At 34.1% G+C, this 19959-nt stretch overlaps 3 protein-coding genes across 4 annotated transcripts; 1 reads left to right on the top strand and 2 right to left on the bottom strand.

Moving 5' to 3' along the window:
- Positions 1–4314: 4314 nt before the first annotated feature.
- LOC125209242 (proline-rich receptor-like protein kinase PERK15) lies at positions 4315–8469 on the bottom strand. Its single transcript, XM_048108845.2, has 8 exons — positions 8097–8469; positions 6789–7283; positions 6641–6727; positions 6498–6568; positions 5713–5789; positions 5471–5621; positions 5182–5346; positions 4315–4838 (listed from the first exon to the last, which is right to left on the bottom strand). The coding sequence occupies exons 1-8, from the start codon at positions 8455–8457 to the stop codon at positions 4617–4619; spliced, it is 1629 nt and encodes a 542-aa protein (XP_047964802.1). The 5' UTR covers positions 8458–8469; the 3' UTR covers positions 4315–4616.
- Positions 8470–10151: 1682 nt separating this feature from the next.
- LOC125211647 (ras-related protein Rab7) lies at positions 10152–13756 on the top strand. Its single transcript, XM_048111527.2, has 7 exons — positions 10152–10372; positions 10776–10802; positions 10924–11023; positions 11502–11648; positions 12107–12187; positions 13050–13195; positions 13457–13756. Exons 1-7 carry the CDS (start codon positions 10320–10322, stop codon positions 13521–13523), a joined length of 621 nt encoding a protein of 206 aa, XP_047967484.1. The 5' UTR covers positions 10152–10319; the 3' UTR covers positions 13524–13756.
- Positions 13757–13889: 133 nt separating this feature from the next.
- Positions 13890–15277, bottom strand: LOC125211649 (uncharacterized). 2 transcript variants are annotated; one of them, XM_048111531.2, is made up of 3 exons: positions 15126–15277; positions 14666–14762; positions 13890–14435 (listed from the first exon to the last, which is right to left on the bottom strand). In XM_048111531.2, exons 1-3 carry the CDS (start codon positions 15162–15164, stop codon positions 14149–14151), a joined length of 423 nt encoding a protein of 140 aa, XP_047967488.1. In that variant the 5' UTR covers positions 15165–15277; the 3' UTR covers positions 13890–14148. The 2 variants fall into 2 exon arrangements, with proteins under 2 accessions (XP_047967488.1, XP_047967485.1); XM_048111528.2 differs by having other exon boundaries at positions 14519–14762; positions 15126–15275.
- Positions 15278–19959: the final 4682 nt, after the last annotated feature.

The following is a 19959-nucleotide window of genomic DNA, read 5'->3' as shown; positions in this document are numbered from 1 at the left end:
AAATTAAAGATAATTTAATAAGGATTCCAACGAGATCTCAATTGCATATGTTCCGACGATGTTCGGATGATGAAATTTGATAAATTATATTTCAATTTTTATACATGTTGATAACCGCTTTTATCAACAAATGCAACAAAAAAATCTCAATATATTGTAGGCAAAATCTCAATATTATGCATGTCCAATCTCAATAAAAATGTGTTGATATTTTCTTGTCCTTGTATTGATATTCTAATGTCATATTGTTGATATTTGTAATACACAATGTTGATATAAAAAAACACCCACGAAAATTATCATATGATAACATAATGACGATATTACCCTTTTGATGATATTTTGTCTACTATTTATTGAGATTTACGAGCTTTAATCTCATCCACTCATTTTAAAATTTAAAAGTGGAGATTTAGTCTTGATTTTGGATTAGGGTGCTATAAGCATTAGAATAAGACCCTAATATACTAATACTAGTACAAAAATATATCAGATCGAGTTTATTGGATTTAATTAATACTTGTAATACTGAAGATTAAAAAATGATGATCAATGAAAAGCTATTTTCCACATGTATTTTAGGTCATACAGAGTAACTTGATATATCAAGTCTTTGGGAAAGAGTTTCCACATTAAAAATACTGGAGATCTTTTTGATAAAAAAAATCACATATATTTTGATAATAAAATTATGAAACATATAATAAAATTTAGGAAATTTTTAAGACCTTATTGATATAATATATCATGGGAAATTATGTTAATATTTCGTAACCAAGATGTTAAAGTTAATCATTCATGGCTACGTATTTGTTTGGTGTTAATATAAAAATAGCCTCACAAAAAATTATACTCCATTCGTCCCTGAAAATTTGTCACCTACTTCCATTTTCGTCTGTCCCTAAAAATTTGTCACATTTCACTATTACCAATTTTGATAGTGGACTCCATATTTTACTAACTCATTTCCACTCACATTTTATTATAAAAATAATATATAAAAGTATGACCCACATCACACCAACTTTTTCAACCTACTTTCTATTAAATTTCTTAAAATCCGTGTTGGATCAAATGGTGATAAATTATGGGGGACGGAGGGAGTACCATTAAATTTGTCTATCACCAATTTAAGCGTTTTTATTTGTACGACAAAATCTTACTACTCCCTCCGTTTCTTTATAGTTGAGTCATTTTTTCATTTCGGGAAGTTTCTTTATAGTTGAGTCATTTCTATATATGGTAACTTTTTTCTCTTTCTTACTTTACTCTCTCTTACTTTATTTTATCTACTTTATTCACTTTATACTTTATTCTTTCTACATTTTTCTCTCTATTATTTTTTTATCTATTTATTTAATACACTCAATATTCCTTTCTAAAACTCCGTGCCGAAAAGTTTCCCCTCAACTATGACGAAAGAAGGGAGTACTACTTTTTATTTAAATATTTTTTGCATTTTAGTCCTTCGATTTCTCCTGTAGTCCTATTTCACAAATAAACAACCAAACCACAAAGCTAAAGAATCAAATCTTACTCTATTTTATCAAAACTCAAACCAAGAGATACTAAACTACCGAGAGCCCATGAGTGCAATCACAACTTGTTGCACGTATATCATTCATTAACAAAAGTTAATTGTAGATCCTGTTGGTTTTCGCAGCTGAAGATTTTCAATTTTGATAAAATATAAAATAAAATCTATTTAGTTTAATTAAAGAGTGAACTATATAAATGTACTAATCTTTCACTTTCGCACATAAATGGTACATGCTCTTTATTTTATATCGTTTTTGGTATCCGGTGACAAAAATACCCTTAGGTACCAAACATGTGATTTTTTTTGTTATGGAGGATATTTTTGGAAATTTCAAACAAAATAGTGGAGTATCAAACATGTGATTTTTTTTTTCTCTCTTTGTTATTTCTTTTTTTGCTTCTTTAGTTTCTTCTTCTTTCTTTTTTCTTCATTTTTTTTTTAGTATTTTATCTTCCTTTCTTCTTCCCTTTAAGTCCTTTGGTTATGTTTCCTCTTTTTTCTTTTCTTTCTCTTTCTTCTTTCTTTTTAGTGTTTTATACATACATCTAATTGCATTCATAATATAAATCAAGAACAATACACCTAATTAAATTAATTATTTAATGTAATTAGATTAATTATTTAATGTAATTAAATTAATTGAATATTTTTTATTAAATTATTTTATACTCATTTCAGGGTTGAAACATCTAACTAAAAATATTAAACTCTTTATATCATTATGAATATAATACACAATTTTAAATTTTTATTAATACTATATTGATTAGTTATTAATTTAATATAAAATAATAATAATAATTATATAATATTATATAATTCATAATTTAAATAATTATACTATTATTATTTATTAGTTAGTACTGACTACTACAATTTTTAGTATTATAACAATAATATTACTATAAGAATTAAATATAATTATAACTAACTATATTTGAATTATATTAAAAATAAATAAATTATTATTATAACATCAAAATAATAATATTAATATTGATTAATAATAATAGTATAAAGAGTGAGGAGAATGAGAGAAGATATTAATATCACTTTTGGTACTAGTTTTGTGTATGCCTAAAATATTCTTTATGACACAAGTGGAAAAAGATGTTTGTTTAGAGAGCATTTTGGGGTGAAAATCGCAATAGGTACCAAAAAATGTGATTTATAAGTACCAAAACCGTTATAAATTAAAGATCATGTACCATTTATGTGCGAAAGTGAAAGATCAGGTACCATTTATATAGTTCACTCTTGATTAAAAGATTTACACCATGCTTTTATCATATTGTAAACTACAAATATGTTTATAAGCATATAATCACAAATCATACTAAATATATACACAATTTAATACAACATAACGTAAGAATTCAAGAGTTGAATTCAGTCACCTTCTTCAATTCAAACTCTACCACGGATCTTCTGTTCTATTCCCTTTAACTTAAATTTGACATTTGTGTGAGCAAAGTTCGTCAAATCTACAAAAGCTGGAGAAGAATCGAAGACATTTGAAGAACCCTAAAATACCGATTTTTCACTCTCTCTGTGATTGCAGAGAACGAAAATAAACTATGGAATTAATTTTGCCTTCTATCGTAACCCTTTTATATAGAGTTAATAATTTGGGCCAGACCAGGGATCTGTGGATGATTGGATTAAGCCACAATTCAGACTTTCACTAATTAAATTAAAACTAATTTAATTCAAGCTCAAACTTAAATATTATTATTATCCGCTATAGATATAATATTGACTGTCCGTCCAAACTGAAATTACGAGTATTCCGAGACTTCTTCTTTAATTAAATCATTTCCCGTGTTAATGATCTAAATATCAATTAATCTGCTATCGGACTTTTATTAGTTAATTTCTTTTTCCAAGAGTGATCTAGTTCAGAAACCTTATTATTATTCATGGAATAAATTCCAATTGAACAGTTTTCTGAATAATAGACTTTTTTTCTAAACACCTCTTGAGGATTTTATTAGATTGGCATCTCTCCCAGCACACGATTCATTGCAATAACAATACTAGCATCACTTAGACATTAATGATCACTACCCAATCTATCTGGTTTCTTGGGCAACGAAATACCCTCACTATTTGATAGGTCAAAGTAATTTTCAATTAATATCGTATGCTCAATGTTATGTCAACAATAATTAAGAAATGACAATTCCTGACACCTCGTCTTACAGTAAATAGACAAGAAAGACTTATCTCACTGTTTGATCCTTTCAGTGCTATACCACACTGACGTCGTTCATATCCGTAAGTAAGGAAACTTTCGAACTAACGCCACAATCTTTCATGATAGGTGGTCAATGCCTATCTAGGTTGTGAAATAGTTTTCCTTCTGCAAGAACCGACAAGTTACCTACTGTGAACGCTGCTCACAACTCGTCTACTATGCATAAGACTTAGACTCATCTTGCTTATTTATGTATTTTAATGAAAAACACATTTCAACATCTCATAAATACATAAGCAACACACATTGTAACAAAATATTCATTCTCATATATATGGTCAAATATGGGTAAAGAGTTACTCCCTCCGTCCCTAATAATTCGTCACCATTTGACCCTGCATGGGTTTTAACAAATGTAATAGAAAGTGAATTAAAAAAGTTGGTGGCATGTGTGTCCTACTTTTATATATTAGTTTAATAATAAAATATGAGTGTGAATAAGTTAGTGGAATGTAAGGACCACTACCAAAAATGGTAAAAATGAAATGCGACAAAATTTTATGGACGGACGAAAAAGGAAATAGATGACAAATTTTCTGGGACGGAGGGAGTATTACATATACTGATATACATGCATATGAAATATGAAAGATGTTTTTCCAATATACTAAACTCTAACAGATGCTACCAACCTAACTATGAGAATTATCAAATAATAAAAGCATGCATTCTTCATTAAAGAAAAAAAAAACTAAAACACATACTCAAAAAGCCTAAACATTAGAAACCACAAAACTAGCATTTGCAGTTTCCGACTAACTTTTATTCGCATGGGAAATGAATTGCAAAAAAGTTGACGGTATTTCCATTTACAAAAAATCACGAGCCGTAGCGGAACATCGGGCTGGGTCGTCTCTCTTCGTTGGAACTAGACTGGGCGTGGTCACTTACGTCGCTAGTGAAGCTTTGGTTAGAAACCCCGTGGCCGGGCCTTAGATGTCTTTGCAAGTCATAGTCGGAGCTGCTAGCCGACAATGAACCCTTCAATATCACTTCATGCAAATCGTCCAACGACACGTCGCCTTCCAGAGCCCGAACAACCTGTATACATAAAAAAAACCTAGCTTAGAATTTTATATTTTTCTTCAACTTCAAAAGTTAAATACATTCAGTTTGCTAGAGAAGATAATAGTGAAATACATAATATATAAGTCCAAAAACTTAAAATAGGACATCTAGATTTGAACTAGTCATAAAAGATGGATGTGGGGTGATTATAATCTGAGATAAAATGCAATCTTGACATTGTGTATATAACCTAAGCACACATTGACACGAAGGCTTTTGAGAAACAAAAAGACAATGCAATAAAATTAGACAAGATCTTTTTACAAACAAATAGTGTGACAATCGAATGAAATACTACTAAAAAATGAGCTCGAACCTGGCTCATTTTAGGACGTTTTCTTGCAGATTGTCGGACGCAGGCGGCAGCGGCAGTTACCATACGAAGCATCGCACCATGCTCATAGTCGTTTTCTAGCTTTGGATCCACCAACTCTTCGTAGCTTGCTCCTTCTCCCACCACATTCATCAAAATTGGCCTAGCCTGCATCATTATATATTCAATTGTTTAATACTACTACTATTTAAGATATCATAGTACAAAGTATTAATTTACAGCTTCAACTTCTAGACAACTAATTCAAAATATGTAGCAGGAAAAAAATTACCCAATCAACTATGTGATCATCTTCTTCATCATCCTTAGTGTCATTGATCGGGCGACGGCCAGTTATGAGTTCTAGAAGCACGATCCCGAATGAGTACACGTCGGATTTCTCAGTTAGCTTCCCGGTTGAAGCATACTCGGGCGCCAAATATCTGTATTAAACATCAATTCAAAGGTAATCATATAATAACCTAACTACATTTATTGGCACTTTAAATTTTCATTGAGAATATCACTTCGTACCCACAAGTTCCCATTATACGAGTTGAAACATGAGTATTGTTGTCGGATGAAAGCTTAGCTAATCCAAAATCAGCTACCTACACAACAAATGTGTATATAAATCAATTGATAATAACTAGAGTAGCATATAAGTTTATTAAACGGTTCAAGTTCTCTATTTATATCAATTTATGACATTTGTTTTATTTTTGCCAACAACACCCTTCCCAAATCATTCAAAGTGTACCTTGGACGGGTTGATTTTTTTTCTCATTGGGTAGGATCAGCCTTCTACATCAAATATGACCAAATTTAAAGTCTATATATATATATATATCACTGAGTCAATAATTTTTTTGTTTACTATTGAGTCAATTAAAGTTTCACCATGCAATCGAAGGCCTGATCTAATACCAGTCCATGGAAAGGTTCAATCTTAAAACTAACTAGTGATAAGTTGAATAATCCATTAAATTTATATAGTGGTTTCGGTTCTCTTTTCACATTGACGCGTGACATTTATTTCATCTCGCTATACAACTCTATTATGTGTATATAGACAAATTCTCTCTATGTTCCAAGCTACTTAAACCGTTTTTTCTTTGTTGTTTCACGCTACTTGCTATATTTACTTTTTAGCAAAAACTTTATGATTTCTCTTCCTTTTGCTTTCTCTTACTTTTTTTTTTCTTCATATTTTATTATATTTTTAAATATCAACTTATTAAATTTTGTGCTAAAAATAATACTCCTACATCAACTAGCTTGGAAGTTCAAACGGAGTATATGGGCCGGCAACGGCATACCTTGGCTTCAAAATTGTCATCAAGCAAAATATTTGCAGCTTTAATATCTCTATGGATAATACGAGGATGACCTGTTGATACATTAGCAATAGTAATATCCACTTACGATAGTATAATAAATTACGAGGAAAATTAGAACATACAATCTTCGTGAAGATAAGAAAAGCCTTTGGCAGAGCCCAAAGCAATTTTGAGCCTGGTTGAGAATTCCATAGTCGGTCGGTCAGGTTCTGCAACGAGACCGTCATTAAATTTATATTCATTTACCTATAAAAAAAAATACGCACGTACCATGAAGGTGATCCTCGAGAGTGGAGTTAGCAACGAACTCATAAACCAACATCCGCTGCGATCCGGAGATGCAGTAGCCAACCAACGAGACAAGATGGCGGTGATGGACGCGGCTGATGATCTCGACCTCCGCTTGGAACTCGCGCTCCCCCTGCCCGCTGTTCGACTTCAGGCTCTTCACCGCCACTTCCTTCCCATTCGGGAGGACCCCCTTGTGCACGTACCCGAACCCCCCCTGCCCAAGGAGGTTTGCCTCCGCGAACCCGTCCGTTGCGGCCGCCAGGTCGTTGTACGAGAACGTGCTCTTGTTGGGCACGCTGCTCCACACCGTTGATGGGTGCGGAGGGGGCATCGTCGACCCCCTTGAGAATATGCCCGAGTTCAAATTGGGCGGAGGCGGGGGCGGAGCCGGGACCCACTGCTCTGAGCTGTGCTTGGAGGTGTAGCTGCCTTTGTTCTGCCTGTTCCCATGTGTGCTGTTGTAGTAGTGTCCACCTTCATGTAGATACATAGAATTTTAAATGTTTCATCCTTTGATTTTTCTTGTTGATAGTTCATGTCAATATAAAAGGATAAATTGTGCTAAAAAAATGGTCAAATTCTGCTTCATTTCTAATTTTAAACTATGCAGTTTTGTTTTTGAATTATCCCACCACAAACATTTTTGTTGAAATTAATACGGAAGCCGAGAAATCATACATGGATTTCAGCAATGCTTCTATTCATCAAGAAAAACTAGGAGTAGTACATAGTTTGGTAGAAAAACTGCGTATGCCAAATATTTCATCAAATAATCGAGAATTTGATTAAATTTGTGGTTTTTCTGAAAATGTGAGCAAATAAAAATTGGCTACAAGTCATGCGCATCTAGATTTTTTTTTTCAATTTAAAGGTGCCATAAATAATTGCAATGAATTAAAAATTCAAAATCGGACTGATTATTCTAATTCTATGCATTTTCTACATTTAAAGAAGAGAAATGGATGATAATTTCTTTAAAGAAGTCGTGATATTAGAAGAACAATTTCTTGGACAAAATCATTCTGTCCGTGATTAGAGTCTCGGTTCAATTCCATTACAAATGGTAAGTTGACCCACGTTCTAGTAAAACTCTTTACATTTATATTTTGGTATAAAACTAATACACTATATAAAGATATGACTAACATATTCCTATTTTTCCTAACTCATTTTCTTTTTATATTTTAAAGCATAGCTTGTTTGGTAGTGCATGAAGCATGATGTGCATCCGCCCGTGATTATGATTAGGAGTAAAATTTGAAGTGATAATGTGAGAAAGATACGTACCTGAATCGCGACGAGGCTTTTCTCGATCATAATAACTTTCACGATCATCGTAATCCTTGCGTTTCTTCTTTCGACAGCAACATAAGCAGAAGATCAAGACGAGGAGAATTGCCAAACCTACCCCTACCGTCGACCCTATAATGACGTCCTCTCGATGCTTTTTACTCGGCGGCGGCCACGTAAACGCATCCGCGAGCGCCCCGCTCCACCCCTCGTCTAACTCGCCAGGCGTCAGCATCTGCGGCGGCGGCGGCGCTCTAGGCTTAGGCGGGGGGCTTCTTCTCAACGGCGGGGGCGGGGAGGGATGCGGTGGAGGAGGCGATGACGCCTCCTCGGGCGCCGTGTCTTGCAGTATACGCATGAGATTATATATCCCGATCCAATGTTATAACCTAATCAAGATCAACAGATAATATATGTCAAAAGTGGTATTAATTGAACTATATTTTTTGAATTTTCAGGTAATGGCATTATTAATTCATGAGTAAAACAGACAACCTTTGAACACAGGACAGAAGTGAGATTTGAAGTGGAGAGAGAGAGAGTGAAGAGAGAGAAATGAAGGGAGTATTGTTAGAGAAGAGGCTGATTTCAACGAACAAAACTAGTAAACTATGACCCTCTTCCATCAGTCTCCTACAACAAGGGAAATCAACTGTCGTTGTTTTCTTTTTTTAGGTCTTTTTGTTGCATGATCCGAATATATTGTAGTCTAAAGTATTTTAATTTTTGAAGAATATTATTCGCAAAATATAATATAAAACTTAAATATAGTACTGTATTAAACCTATATTTGCCATGAAGCTATCCGGAAATGATGAGCAGTAATTTTAATCGACCTCTAGTCTTTTTTCAATTCCAATTTAAAACAAATATTTGGATAAAGATGATGCCAATTTTTCGTGGTCCATTTTCAATATTTTTATAAAAAACTGTAATATCTATAGTCTTTATGCATTAGTTAGTTAGTTTGTTTTTAAAATGAACTAATTTTGTTAGTATATGTAATATGTATAGTTGACAATATTAATTTCCAAAAATTCGTAAGTTATTTGGTACATATGTTAAAGCCACTTTTTGTTGTTCATATACTGTGCCCATAATATACATGAAATTAAAAATTACATAGAAATAAAAGAAAATCAATAGGGTTTAAACAGTAATATAGAAAATTGAGTGGATAATTTTATAAATAATTATCAAACTGTTATAAATGTATCAAATTCGTTACAAGAATTTATTTATTTTTTATAAATACTAAATTTTACATTTTTATATATAATATTTGTGGTGATTCAACGCTAGCTTGACTATATATACTACTCCATTTTACATGACAATCAAAATGCCTTATGCACAATAATATTTCGCTCCAAATCTAAATCAATGATCGAGATAATTATGAACTTTTTAAATTTATGCTATAATTAACTATTCCCTCAATCTCGGCTAGGATAACACATTTTTTGTCGACACGTGATTTTAAGAGTTATTGATTAATGTGTTTAATTGGAGAGAGAAAAAATGAGTATATGATATTAAAAAGAGAGAGAAAAAGAGTTGAATTTAATTGTAAAGAGAAAATGTAGCTGAATGAACCAGTTAAAGAGAAAGTTTTCATAAATATAAATTTGTTATCTTATTTGTGACAAGAAAAAAAATGTGTCATTTTAAGTGGGACAAATAGAGTAATATTTTTGAGATAAGCAGGATAAACTATAATTTTGCCAAACTTCATAAACTATATATCAAACAGCAATTGACAATATCAATATAGTCTAAAAATTTGAGATAAAACTAATAAGTTGAAAAAGTATGATAAAATTGATATAATTCGTGGATACGATTGATAAATTTAACATTATAATTGATTTAATAATGATATATACTTAATTAAAACAAAATCAATACTCCTAGATCAAAATAAATAGGAGTACAATTTAATCCAATAAAAAAGTAAAGTAATAATCCAACTAGAAATTGGGTATATGGAAAGCGAATATTCCGTAGATCGCCAGCTGGCGACATCCATGCCAACTGTTTCGTTGTGTAGTGAGAGAAACAATTGAACTCAAGAGAGAGAAAGTGCAGTCATTGTTGAATCGAATCAAAACCCGGATTCAATTTGGATCGCTTGTCTGGCAACACACACGAGAGAGAGATACCTTTTTTCTCGAAGAAACTTTTACACGGGTCAAATTCCGAGCCAGAACTCCCGAAACCATGCCGTCTCGCAGAAGAGCTCTCCTCAAGGTCATCATCCTCGGCGATAGCGGGTGTGTTTTTCACTATACTCGGTTGTTTATGTGTGAATTGGTGTGCGTATGGGAATTATCGCTGTTTCGGATTTGGTGTGTTTAATTTATACTTCTGCAGATGGAATTAATAAAATTAGGATGTTTGATTGATTCAATTCGGACTGATCCGGATTCAATCGCATGAGTTTGGATCTCAAGCTCTGTGTAGATAAAACGGAGTGAAATTTGTGGGAATTTGGATTTATGGCCTTTTAAAATAATACAAAGTCTGGCACTTTGCTTCAGATGCAAAGCGAGATAAAATAATTTGCAAATCAGCAAAAGGAGGAGTGAAATTTGCTAATAATGACATACTCCCTATTTATGTGTGTTGTTATTTGATGGATAAATTGTTAATGTGTTTTGTCTATGTATTTTTCAGGGTCGGCAAGACCTCATTGATGAACCAGTATCCTCAACCCTACTCATTAATTTAAATAATTGCTGATGCAAAATGTAATTTACTGCTTCTGTTATGGGAACACGGTTCATGTTATTTGGGTTTTGTGTTCTTAACCTGTTGATTAAAGATATGTAAACAAGAAGTTTAGCAACCAGTACAAGGCTACGATTGGGGCAGATTTCTTGACAAAGGAAGTGCAGTTTGAGGATCGGCTTTTCACTTTGCAGGTATGTATGCACGCTGCTTTTTTCATTATCTAACAATTATGGCATGTGACACCAGAACAAGGAAACATAAATCTCAAGTTTCTTATACATGTCCATAACATAGAAATAGTCTTGCTCCTCTGTAATGTAGTTGGTTCTGACTCAGTTTCAGTCTGATAAAGACTTGTTCTAAATGGGATGAGCCGTTAGATGCTAGAACAGTTCTGTTTGATTTACACATCAGAATTATGATAATAATAATTACCAAGTAAGGAGAGTATATTCTCCTTAATTTAAAGTTCTTAGCTTTATATTTGAATTTTGAAAAATCAAACATACCTTGATAGAGTCACTGAGGAATCGCATCACACAGCTCACTTTGGACATTGGATATGTTATCAAGCTACTGATATTTGTAAATTTTTTGTCTTCATACTATATGTAATGTTTCTCGTTATAATTCCCCTTATGCCCTATGCTTGGGTCTGTGTATAATTAGATATGGGATACTGCTGGCCAAGAAAGATTTCAAAGTCTTGGAGTTGCTTTCTATCGTGGTGCTGATTGCTGTGTGCTTGTCTATGACGTCAATGTCATGAAATCATTTGATAATCTTAATAACTGGAGGGAAGAGTTTTTGATTCAGGTATTTGCACTTTTTTTCTTCTGAGAATGCTCTCCTTCAAATAACTCCCCCCTTCAAATCAATTCTTGCCGAGGCCACTGATAATTAAAAGAACTAATTATATTTGTTCATGAAATTAGTTCTTATCCTGCATAAACCCTCATTTCCCCAAGCATATTCCCTTCTGATGGGTTTAAATTAACAAAGACATCATTTTTCTGCATTAAGAAAATGGACTGCTTATTTAAGCAGAGAAAGGGTAAGGATGAGAAGGCAGTCTTCGGTACTGCAACTTGAAATTCTTCATGACATTGCCAAATATTACTCAAACATTGTTTAGCTCAGTTGTGTTGAAAGTCCTGAATTTTTTTATGTTTCTGAAGAAAAGACTTTTCATCCTAATGCAATTGCACAGTGTATATCTATCCCATTAATGAAAAAAATGGAAACATACTAATGAAACATAATATTTTTTGCAGGCTAGCCCTTCAGATCCTGAAAATTTCCCATTTGTGGTAATCGGGAACAAGACTGATGTGGATGGTGGAAATAGTAGAGTGGTAAACTCCTCCTCCCCCCTTTTTTCTATATATATTGGGGTTCAGAGATGATCCCAGTGAAGCTACATGCACGTGGAGTCCGAACTGTATTAGACATTTGAATATAATGTCTGAGTCATTAAAGTAGGGAAATACATCACTGTGCCAACTGCCAGAGGCATTAGGACATCTTATCTGTGGTGGAATGTTTTGGACCTATAAATCTACATTTATTTACATCTATTCATTTCTCTTACTTTCTTTGTTTGTTCCTTCTCTCGACCATGGAAAATCTTCTATAGGTTTTTCCACAAGTATGTTTAAAATTACATTCCTATTATGACAAGGCAAAAATCGAAAGTCATTGTGGATAGTAAAGCAAAATTCTTTCACCGCCTCAATTAAAACACAAGGGGAGGAAGCTCATTCGCCCCAATCTCCTTGTTGATGGCTACTGCTGCCATTCATCCCCCTCACCACCTTTCCCTCTGTCAACACCACCCCCACCCCTAGGCCCTAACCCTGCCCTGTCCCAGTCAGTGCCTCCCCTTCCTTCCCCAGACCGGTGGTCCTTTTAGCTGCTGCTGCCTGTTTTAAAAAAGTAAAAAGTAAGGTTTTAAAAGTAGGGGTATTTGCACCAAATAGCCTTTATAAATAGCTCATTAGTGACATTCATGAAAGTGAGATAAACTCAAGCACAGCTGGTCTGGTGTCCATTTGCATTCAATTTCGTATTTACTCAGTGCTTGTTGTACCATGATAAATACTTTTCAACCTTTCTGTTTGGCAGACTGAGGGGATGTGCTGTATCATTTCCAATGCATAAACTGCGAATTTCTTTTAGATTGACGTTGTTTTACCTTGCTTTAATTCTTTTACATAGGTATCTGAGAAAAAGGCCCGGGCTTGGTGTGCCTCAAAAGGGAATATTCCTTACTTTGAGACTTCTGCCAAGGAAGGCACCAATGTTGAAGAAGCTTTTCAAGTTATTGCAAAGAATGCCTTGAAGACTGGAGAAGAGGAAGAAATGTGAGTACAAAATCCCATATCATCTCATCAAGTTGCAGTATATTTTAGCACCAACTCTATTAGACTTGTTCTGTTTCTCATAATGCTGTCATAATGTTTCATTTAGTCGTGCGTATGTATTACTCTAAAAATTAAAATTCTCTGAAGTTATGACAGTTGCGATAACATTTGAAACTGCACATGATCTCATGCATTTTTACTGATCTCATAATTCTTGCACGACATATTTCCTTCTTGCTAATATTTTTGATGATGATGAAGATACCTGCCGGACACAATTGATGTTGGTAACAGCGCCCAACAAAGGTCAACTGGATGCGAATGTTGATTGAGTACTACTATAATTTAGAAGTTCCCGGGATGCACCAAGAACTCTTCATTCTTATGTTTTTTGTGTTGCACTAAGTTCATGCGTGTATACTAGTGTTTGTATTGTGGAGCAATTTCATTTTGTTATTTGCTGAGCTTGGACTTGGGTTTCTTTCAATGTGTACTGCTCTGATTTGGCAGAGTTGGATAGAACTTTCAGTGAATTGAATTGATTGCAGTTTCTGTGTAAAACTCTTTCATCTTTAACATTTTCTTTGTTAAGTTCTAGCCTCTGCTCTCCATGTCGAATCTTGGAACTAGTACAGGAAAAGATAAGGGTGTCGATGATGACGGTTAGAGCCAGAAAACCGAACCGATCTGATGATGAATACAAACAAACCCGATAGCTTTTGACTAAAATACACATTCCATGACAAACATGACTAAACTAAATTCGAAAATCATAGTCTTTATGCACCATTATACATTTTAACTACATGGATAGGTGACATAAGAGCACACAACACAACGTAAACTTCATACAGAAGATTCACTATCACTCATCACCATATGCTGAAATATTAGGTCTTGGCTCAAAGTCTCCATCATAAGATTTCTCCTGCTTGGAACCTACATCATCAGTATTAGGTTGAAACATTAGGTCTTGGCTCAAAGTCTCCATCATAAGATTTATCCTTCTTGGAACCCACATCATCACTATATGCTGAAACATTGGGTGGTGGCTCAGAGTGTCCACCATAAGATTTCTCCTTTTTGGAACCTACATCATCAGTATAGGCTGAAATATTAGGTCTTGGCTTAAAGTCTCCACCATAAGATTTCTCCTTCTTGGAACCCACATCATCACTATATGCTGCAACATTGGGTGGTGGCTCAGAGTGTCCACCATAAGATTTCTCCTTCTTGGAACCTACATCATCAGTATAGGCTGAAATATTAGGTCTTGGCTCAAAATCTCTCACAAAAGATTTTCATCTTGAGGCTTGAGCTTACCAACATAAGATGTAGCACTAGGTCTAGGCTCAAACTCTCTCACAAAACCTAAATGGTTGACATGAGTACTAGTATGAACCCTTCTCTTAAAGTCATTTGCAAAAGATTCCTCATACTTAGGTTTGACATGGAAGATTGATGTCTCACCCACTGTGTGGCAGTCATTTCCTTCCACTTTCTGATCCTTCACAACACCTTGCCAGTATTCCCCTCCATCTTTTCTTGCATTGACACTGCAAGCTATCTGCATTTTTCAGACAACGCCAGTGAGGAAATAAGCCGAGTATGGTCGAAAACTACAACAAACTCATCATATAAACCAAAAATTGGAAAATGGCCAAAATTAAGATGCAAAAGTAAGGACAAATTTGTCATCTACATATAAATTATGATGCTTCCATTTGCGTCTCTTGGTTTTAATTGAGACACTAAAATAAGGACGCATTTGATGTATTTAGAAACACAAATAAGCGTTCTTAGTGGAATGAAAATGTCAACTAGTCGTTCTATTTTTAGTGGAGATGGAAACATATTGCTAAAAGTATAACACATTAATAAAAAGCAAATGAGATCAATGTATTATAAGGCTTGATAGGAGTGAACATACCAGTGAAAGAAGGAGGAAGCTAGCTATAGTGTATCTCATTGCTATACTTTTAATCTGAATTAATCTCTATTGGTGTGTTGGAATAGGGAAATCCTGTTTGCTATTTATAGGAAGAAAATAGGAAGAATTATAGATATATATTTTTAAAAAATGGTAGATGGAAGCAAGGAAGCTCAATTATTGTGTATGATCAACAATAAGATGGAAGCAATGGCACTCAATTATTGTGTATGATCAGCATTGACAGAGGGCAACAATAAGATATAAGCATATATGTATTTAAATATTTGGGAGCAGGATATCCATCTCTGTCATCTAAATAATTATACAAGCAAATCAATATGGGTGGTATCATTTGTGATATGGCTGCATCTACTTGATCAAAAAAGATAACCCTTTCTTATTTATTGCAAGGGCCAATGAAGAGGTATTTGACGAAGAAAATTGAATGATTTTTTGTTAAAGTTGTTTGTTTTGCGCACGAGATTGTTTGTCCACGAATATTTCATGATAAAAAATGTGCATGTAACGGACTAATGAAATGAAAATAATATGGACACATGATTGAAATTCTGATTTATTGCTTCAAATTAACCCCCAATTATGGGCTCAAGAAGAATAAGTGGGCTTCCTAAAAAAAAATGGACATGAAAAAGAATAAATCTAATGGGCCCAAACTGTAAATTCATTTTCCATGGTCGATATCACATAGTATCTTGTTTCTTCGGTTTCCATTCGTGTCTTTCTCACTAGTCGAATCAAGTCCCTCGAGTGTATAAAGAACTTGGGCTTTAAAAAAAGATTTGGTTGAACCAACAACATCTTTGAGAGCAAATAAAAAGAAAAGAAAAGGTCGGGGTATTACATATTTCTTTTTTGCACTCGTTTTACAAAAATAATAGTATAAATAGTTAAAATGGAGAGAGAATAATATGAAGATGAGTCTTCACTACATTAATCATTTTCTTACTTAATTGTTTTTCCACTTTAACTATGAAGAGTCTATATAAATGTACAGTGCAGTTTTTGATATCTTTCAATCTAACAGGTCCAGAGGATTCAACTAGTTCACAAAGGTCTAGAAGATTATGAAACTATCAGACAGGGGTCGTTGGATGCACTCTATTTCTTCAAAAACCTCAACCCACTATACTACAACTAGCACAAGGAAGTAAAGGATCGATCCCACGAGGACGGATGTGTTACGAAACTGCATTCAAGATGTTTTGGAAAAGGGGGTTAGCTGCTGCCACGCAATTTTTGGGGTTGAGAACTTAACACTACTGGTCTAGAGATTTGAAAATTACTTTACTCTACCTACTAGGTCTAGGAAATGAGAACGTACGGAACATGCATGACTTTGAGAAACGAAATATTTGAGAGTTTTAAAATAACTGAGTTAACGGACTAGACTGGCTTTCCTGATTTAGACAAACAAAAAGTAAAGCAAACAGTGGGGACCAACTTCCTTAAACGACCATGGTCTGGAAAAACTGCAGAAAAACAAAAGGACATGCAGAAAGTACTGACAAAAAGCAGATCTGATTCTAACTACCAACAAACTTCATCTTCTTCATGAATCAAACGAGAATATCAGAAAGAACAGAGAATTTAACACCATAAAAACAGAGTAAACTTCAGATCCAAACTTAAAACAAGAAATTAAAGCTGAAACTTAACAGATCTACGCTACTGGACCTAGCAGATGAAGAAACAGAAAGTAAATAGCCATAATCACGCAGAATGTAAACAACAAACACCAGATCTACGAAACTCCAACTCAAATCCACCACGATTCAACAGATCCAAACATCTCCATACGTAAAACCACAGCCTCCAACAACAAACCAACAGATTTTAGCTCCAAACATCCAACAATCAACAATAACGAAAGCGAAAAGCAAGAAATAAGCATCAACTCAGCGAGATCCAACAAAAACCAACATAAACTTCCATAATAACGAGAAATAGGTTCGAATCCAGTAGATCAAAGTCAGAAACTAGAGTTACGAAACTAAAAACCAACGAGTACTTGAAACGAAAAGCAAACTAAACAAAGCAAGGTAAAGATTGTTTCTTCGCCTTTACAAGGCGGTGTTACACGACAGCAAAATGATGAGAACCACGACGACGGCCAGAATTCACCCCATCTCCAAGTGCGCAACTACGGAAAATGTATTTGAAGTGTGAAAAACAGGAATGGAACGAGGAGTCTCCAAAAGTGAGCTAAGAGAGTGTGTAGAAGTGATATGTAGCTGCTCAACGTCCCCCTTCTTCCTTAAGGTTGACCTCTTTATATAGGTGAGGCTCTGATCCCTAGGGCATCCTTTTGGCGATTTGACGCTTGTACCCTTGAATAAGATGCTCTAAATATCTGCTCTTTGCTCCTTTCTGCTCCTGTCGCCAACTTCTGATCCTCCAGGTCTGAACGACGACATCTTAATTTCACTTCAATTTCATCTCTTTTGCATCTGCCAGGTCAGGTAACAACAACTCCTTGGTCCGGCAGATTTATTACGCACCTGAACTCAGAAATATAGATTAGCGCCCCAAATGCACATAATTTTAACCCAAAATCAATGCATGAAATGAGCCTTATCAAACTATTACCATCATTTTTTTAAAATGAGTGTGAAAAATAAATGTGCCGACACTAATGGAACAGATGTATACTCCAGGGTCCTACATTTCTATTATTCAATTTAAATAAAAACATTTCCATAATATTAAAATGCATTAAAAAAATAACTGAACTACTATTACAAATTACAAAAAAATAAAATAAAAATTACATAATTAAAATCCTAAAACTTGAAAATTGTACATACTTAAAATACTAAAAATTAAAAATTACATAATTAAAATCCTAAAAATTGAGGTTGAAAGAATTGTTTGGTGTAGTGTGATTTTTTATGTTGAAATGGAGGTATTTATAGATGAAAGTGTGAATTTTGGGATAAAAATAATGAAAAAGTAAATTAAAAGTGTGGAAAAAATGGATATATTTTATTGGGAAGTGAGAAAATATTTTTTTATTAAATCTGAATTTTTTCAGTTTTTTTTTTGAATTTTAAAAAAAATGATAAACCAACGACCAATCAGAGCATTCCACGTCGGCTGCTCGTGCTCTTGCCGACGGCACGACCCTGCTCTTAGCTCGTGCTCTTGCCATTGGCACGACGGTGCTCTTAGCTAAGAGCAGGGTCGTGTCGTCGGCAAGAGCACAACAGCGAGCAGGGTACCCGTGAAGCTCTCGCCGAGCCCTACGTCCTGAGCTACGAGTACAGCCCGTGGCTACTTCCGGGAGCAAAAAAAGGCGCGTGGGGAGATTTTCGTACCTTTCTGTCCTCGTACTCGCCAGCCGCTAATAGGCCATCGAATTTCGGACTACAGTAAGACCAACTGAAAGGGGGCACGGCGCCTGCTCTTAGCTAAGAGCACCGATGTGCATGCTCTCATGTACGCCGCTGGGTTAGGAATTTCAAGGTAAAGAATGTTAGTATTAGATGAGAAATCTATTTGTCACGTTTGTAGATTTCGTTGTGACTGTGTTTCTTCTGCTTATTTTATTTTAATGCAAAGGTTGTTTAGAATTTGGAAATATCTATTTATTCTCGTACGCCATGTAATGCATAATATTCGTCGCAAATCACGTGAATTCTTCTCATTAATGGCATTGTAAATATAATATTTTTTCTTGATGATAAATTCCCTGTATACATATTTGCAAATTATGCTACTCGGCTACAGAAAACGACCAAGCATCTCATCAATTAAAAATAAAATGAAAACACATGGATTCCATATTTACTGGAGTAGTAATAAAAATAGTACTACTATCATTAGTCTACAACTAATCTACATTGAAGAAGTTTTTTGCCCCAATTTATCATGGTCTATATAATATTTCATTTTACATTATATAACACTACGAAAAAAAAGCTACTATATACCAAGCACTATAATATTTCATTTTACATTATATAAACAGTTCCACCAATACCGTATATACTAAACAATACACTAGAAATCAACAAGTGTCAGGCTTAGCCTGATTTCATTACCAAAAAAAAAAAAAGAAATCAACAAGTGAATGTAACGTATATCGTGCGATTATGAAGATTGGCATATAAATAGGCAAAAATTATTGTATTAATATATTTTATTTTACTAGGTTATTTAACAAATTTTTGTTTATCAAATGTCTTTTGTTTTATTAGGTCCTTTTATAAACTTTTGTTTCATTAGAATTTTTTGCTAATGCATTTTGATTTAAGAGGTTAATATATTTTAATTATTAGTACTCCCTCCGTCCCACAAAAGATGACACACTTTCCTTTTTAGTTTGTCCCATAAAAGATGTCACATTTCCCTTTTTGGAAAAAGTTCTCTCTTCCATGAATATAAAAATTATATTTTCTCTCTCCATTTAACACACAAAACAAAACCTCCTAAAATCCCGTGCCATTTTCAAAGTATGCCAACTTCTCTGGGACGGAGGGAGTACTAACTAATACTCCATCCGTCCCAGAGTCATTTTTCGCCATAAAAGTCCGTCCCAGTTTAAGAGTCACTTTTAGAATTTTCCGTATTTAGTCATACAATTTTACCCCATTCTTCATCAAAATTACATAAAAATGCTTTTATCTACATTAAAATAAATCAAAAGTCAAAAGGGACCCACCTTCAACCAACTCCACCATCTCACTTCATTTATTACACATTCCACCATCTCACTTCATTTATTACACACTTCAACTCTTTCTTAAAACTCGAGCCATAAGAGCATCCACAATAGCGGCTGGCAGATTCGCGTCGCTAGCCGGTCGGCTAG

The sequence above is a fragment of the Salvia hispanica genome, chromosome 3 (genome assembly GCF_029641045.1).
Source record: "Salvia hispanica isolate PSC_SH4W2 chromosome 3, Shi_PSC_v1, whole genome shotgun sequence".
NCBI lineage: Eukaryota > Viridiplantae > Streptophyta > Magnoliopsida > Lamiales > Lamiaceae > Salvia > Salvia hispanica.
This window is presented reverse-complemented; position numbering and strand designations above follow the sequence as displayed.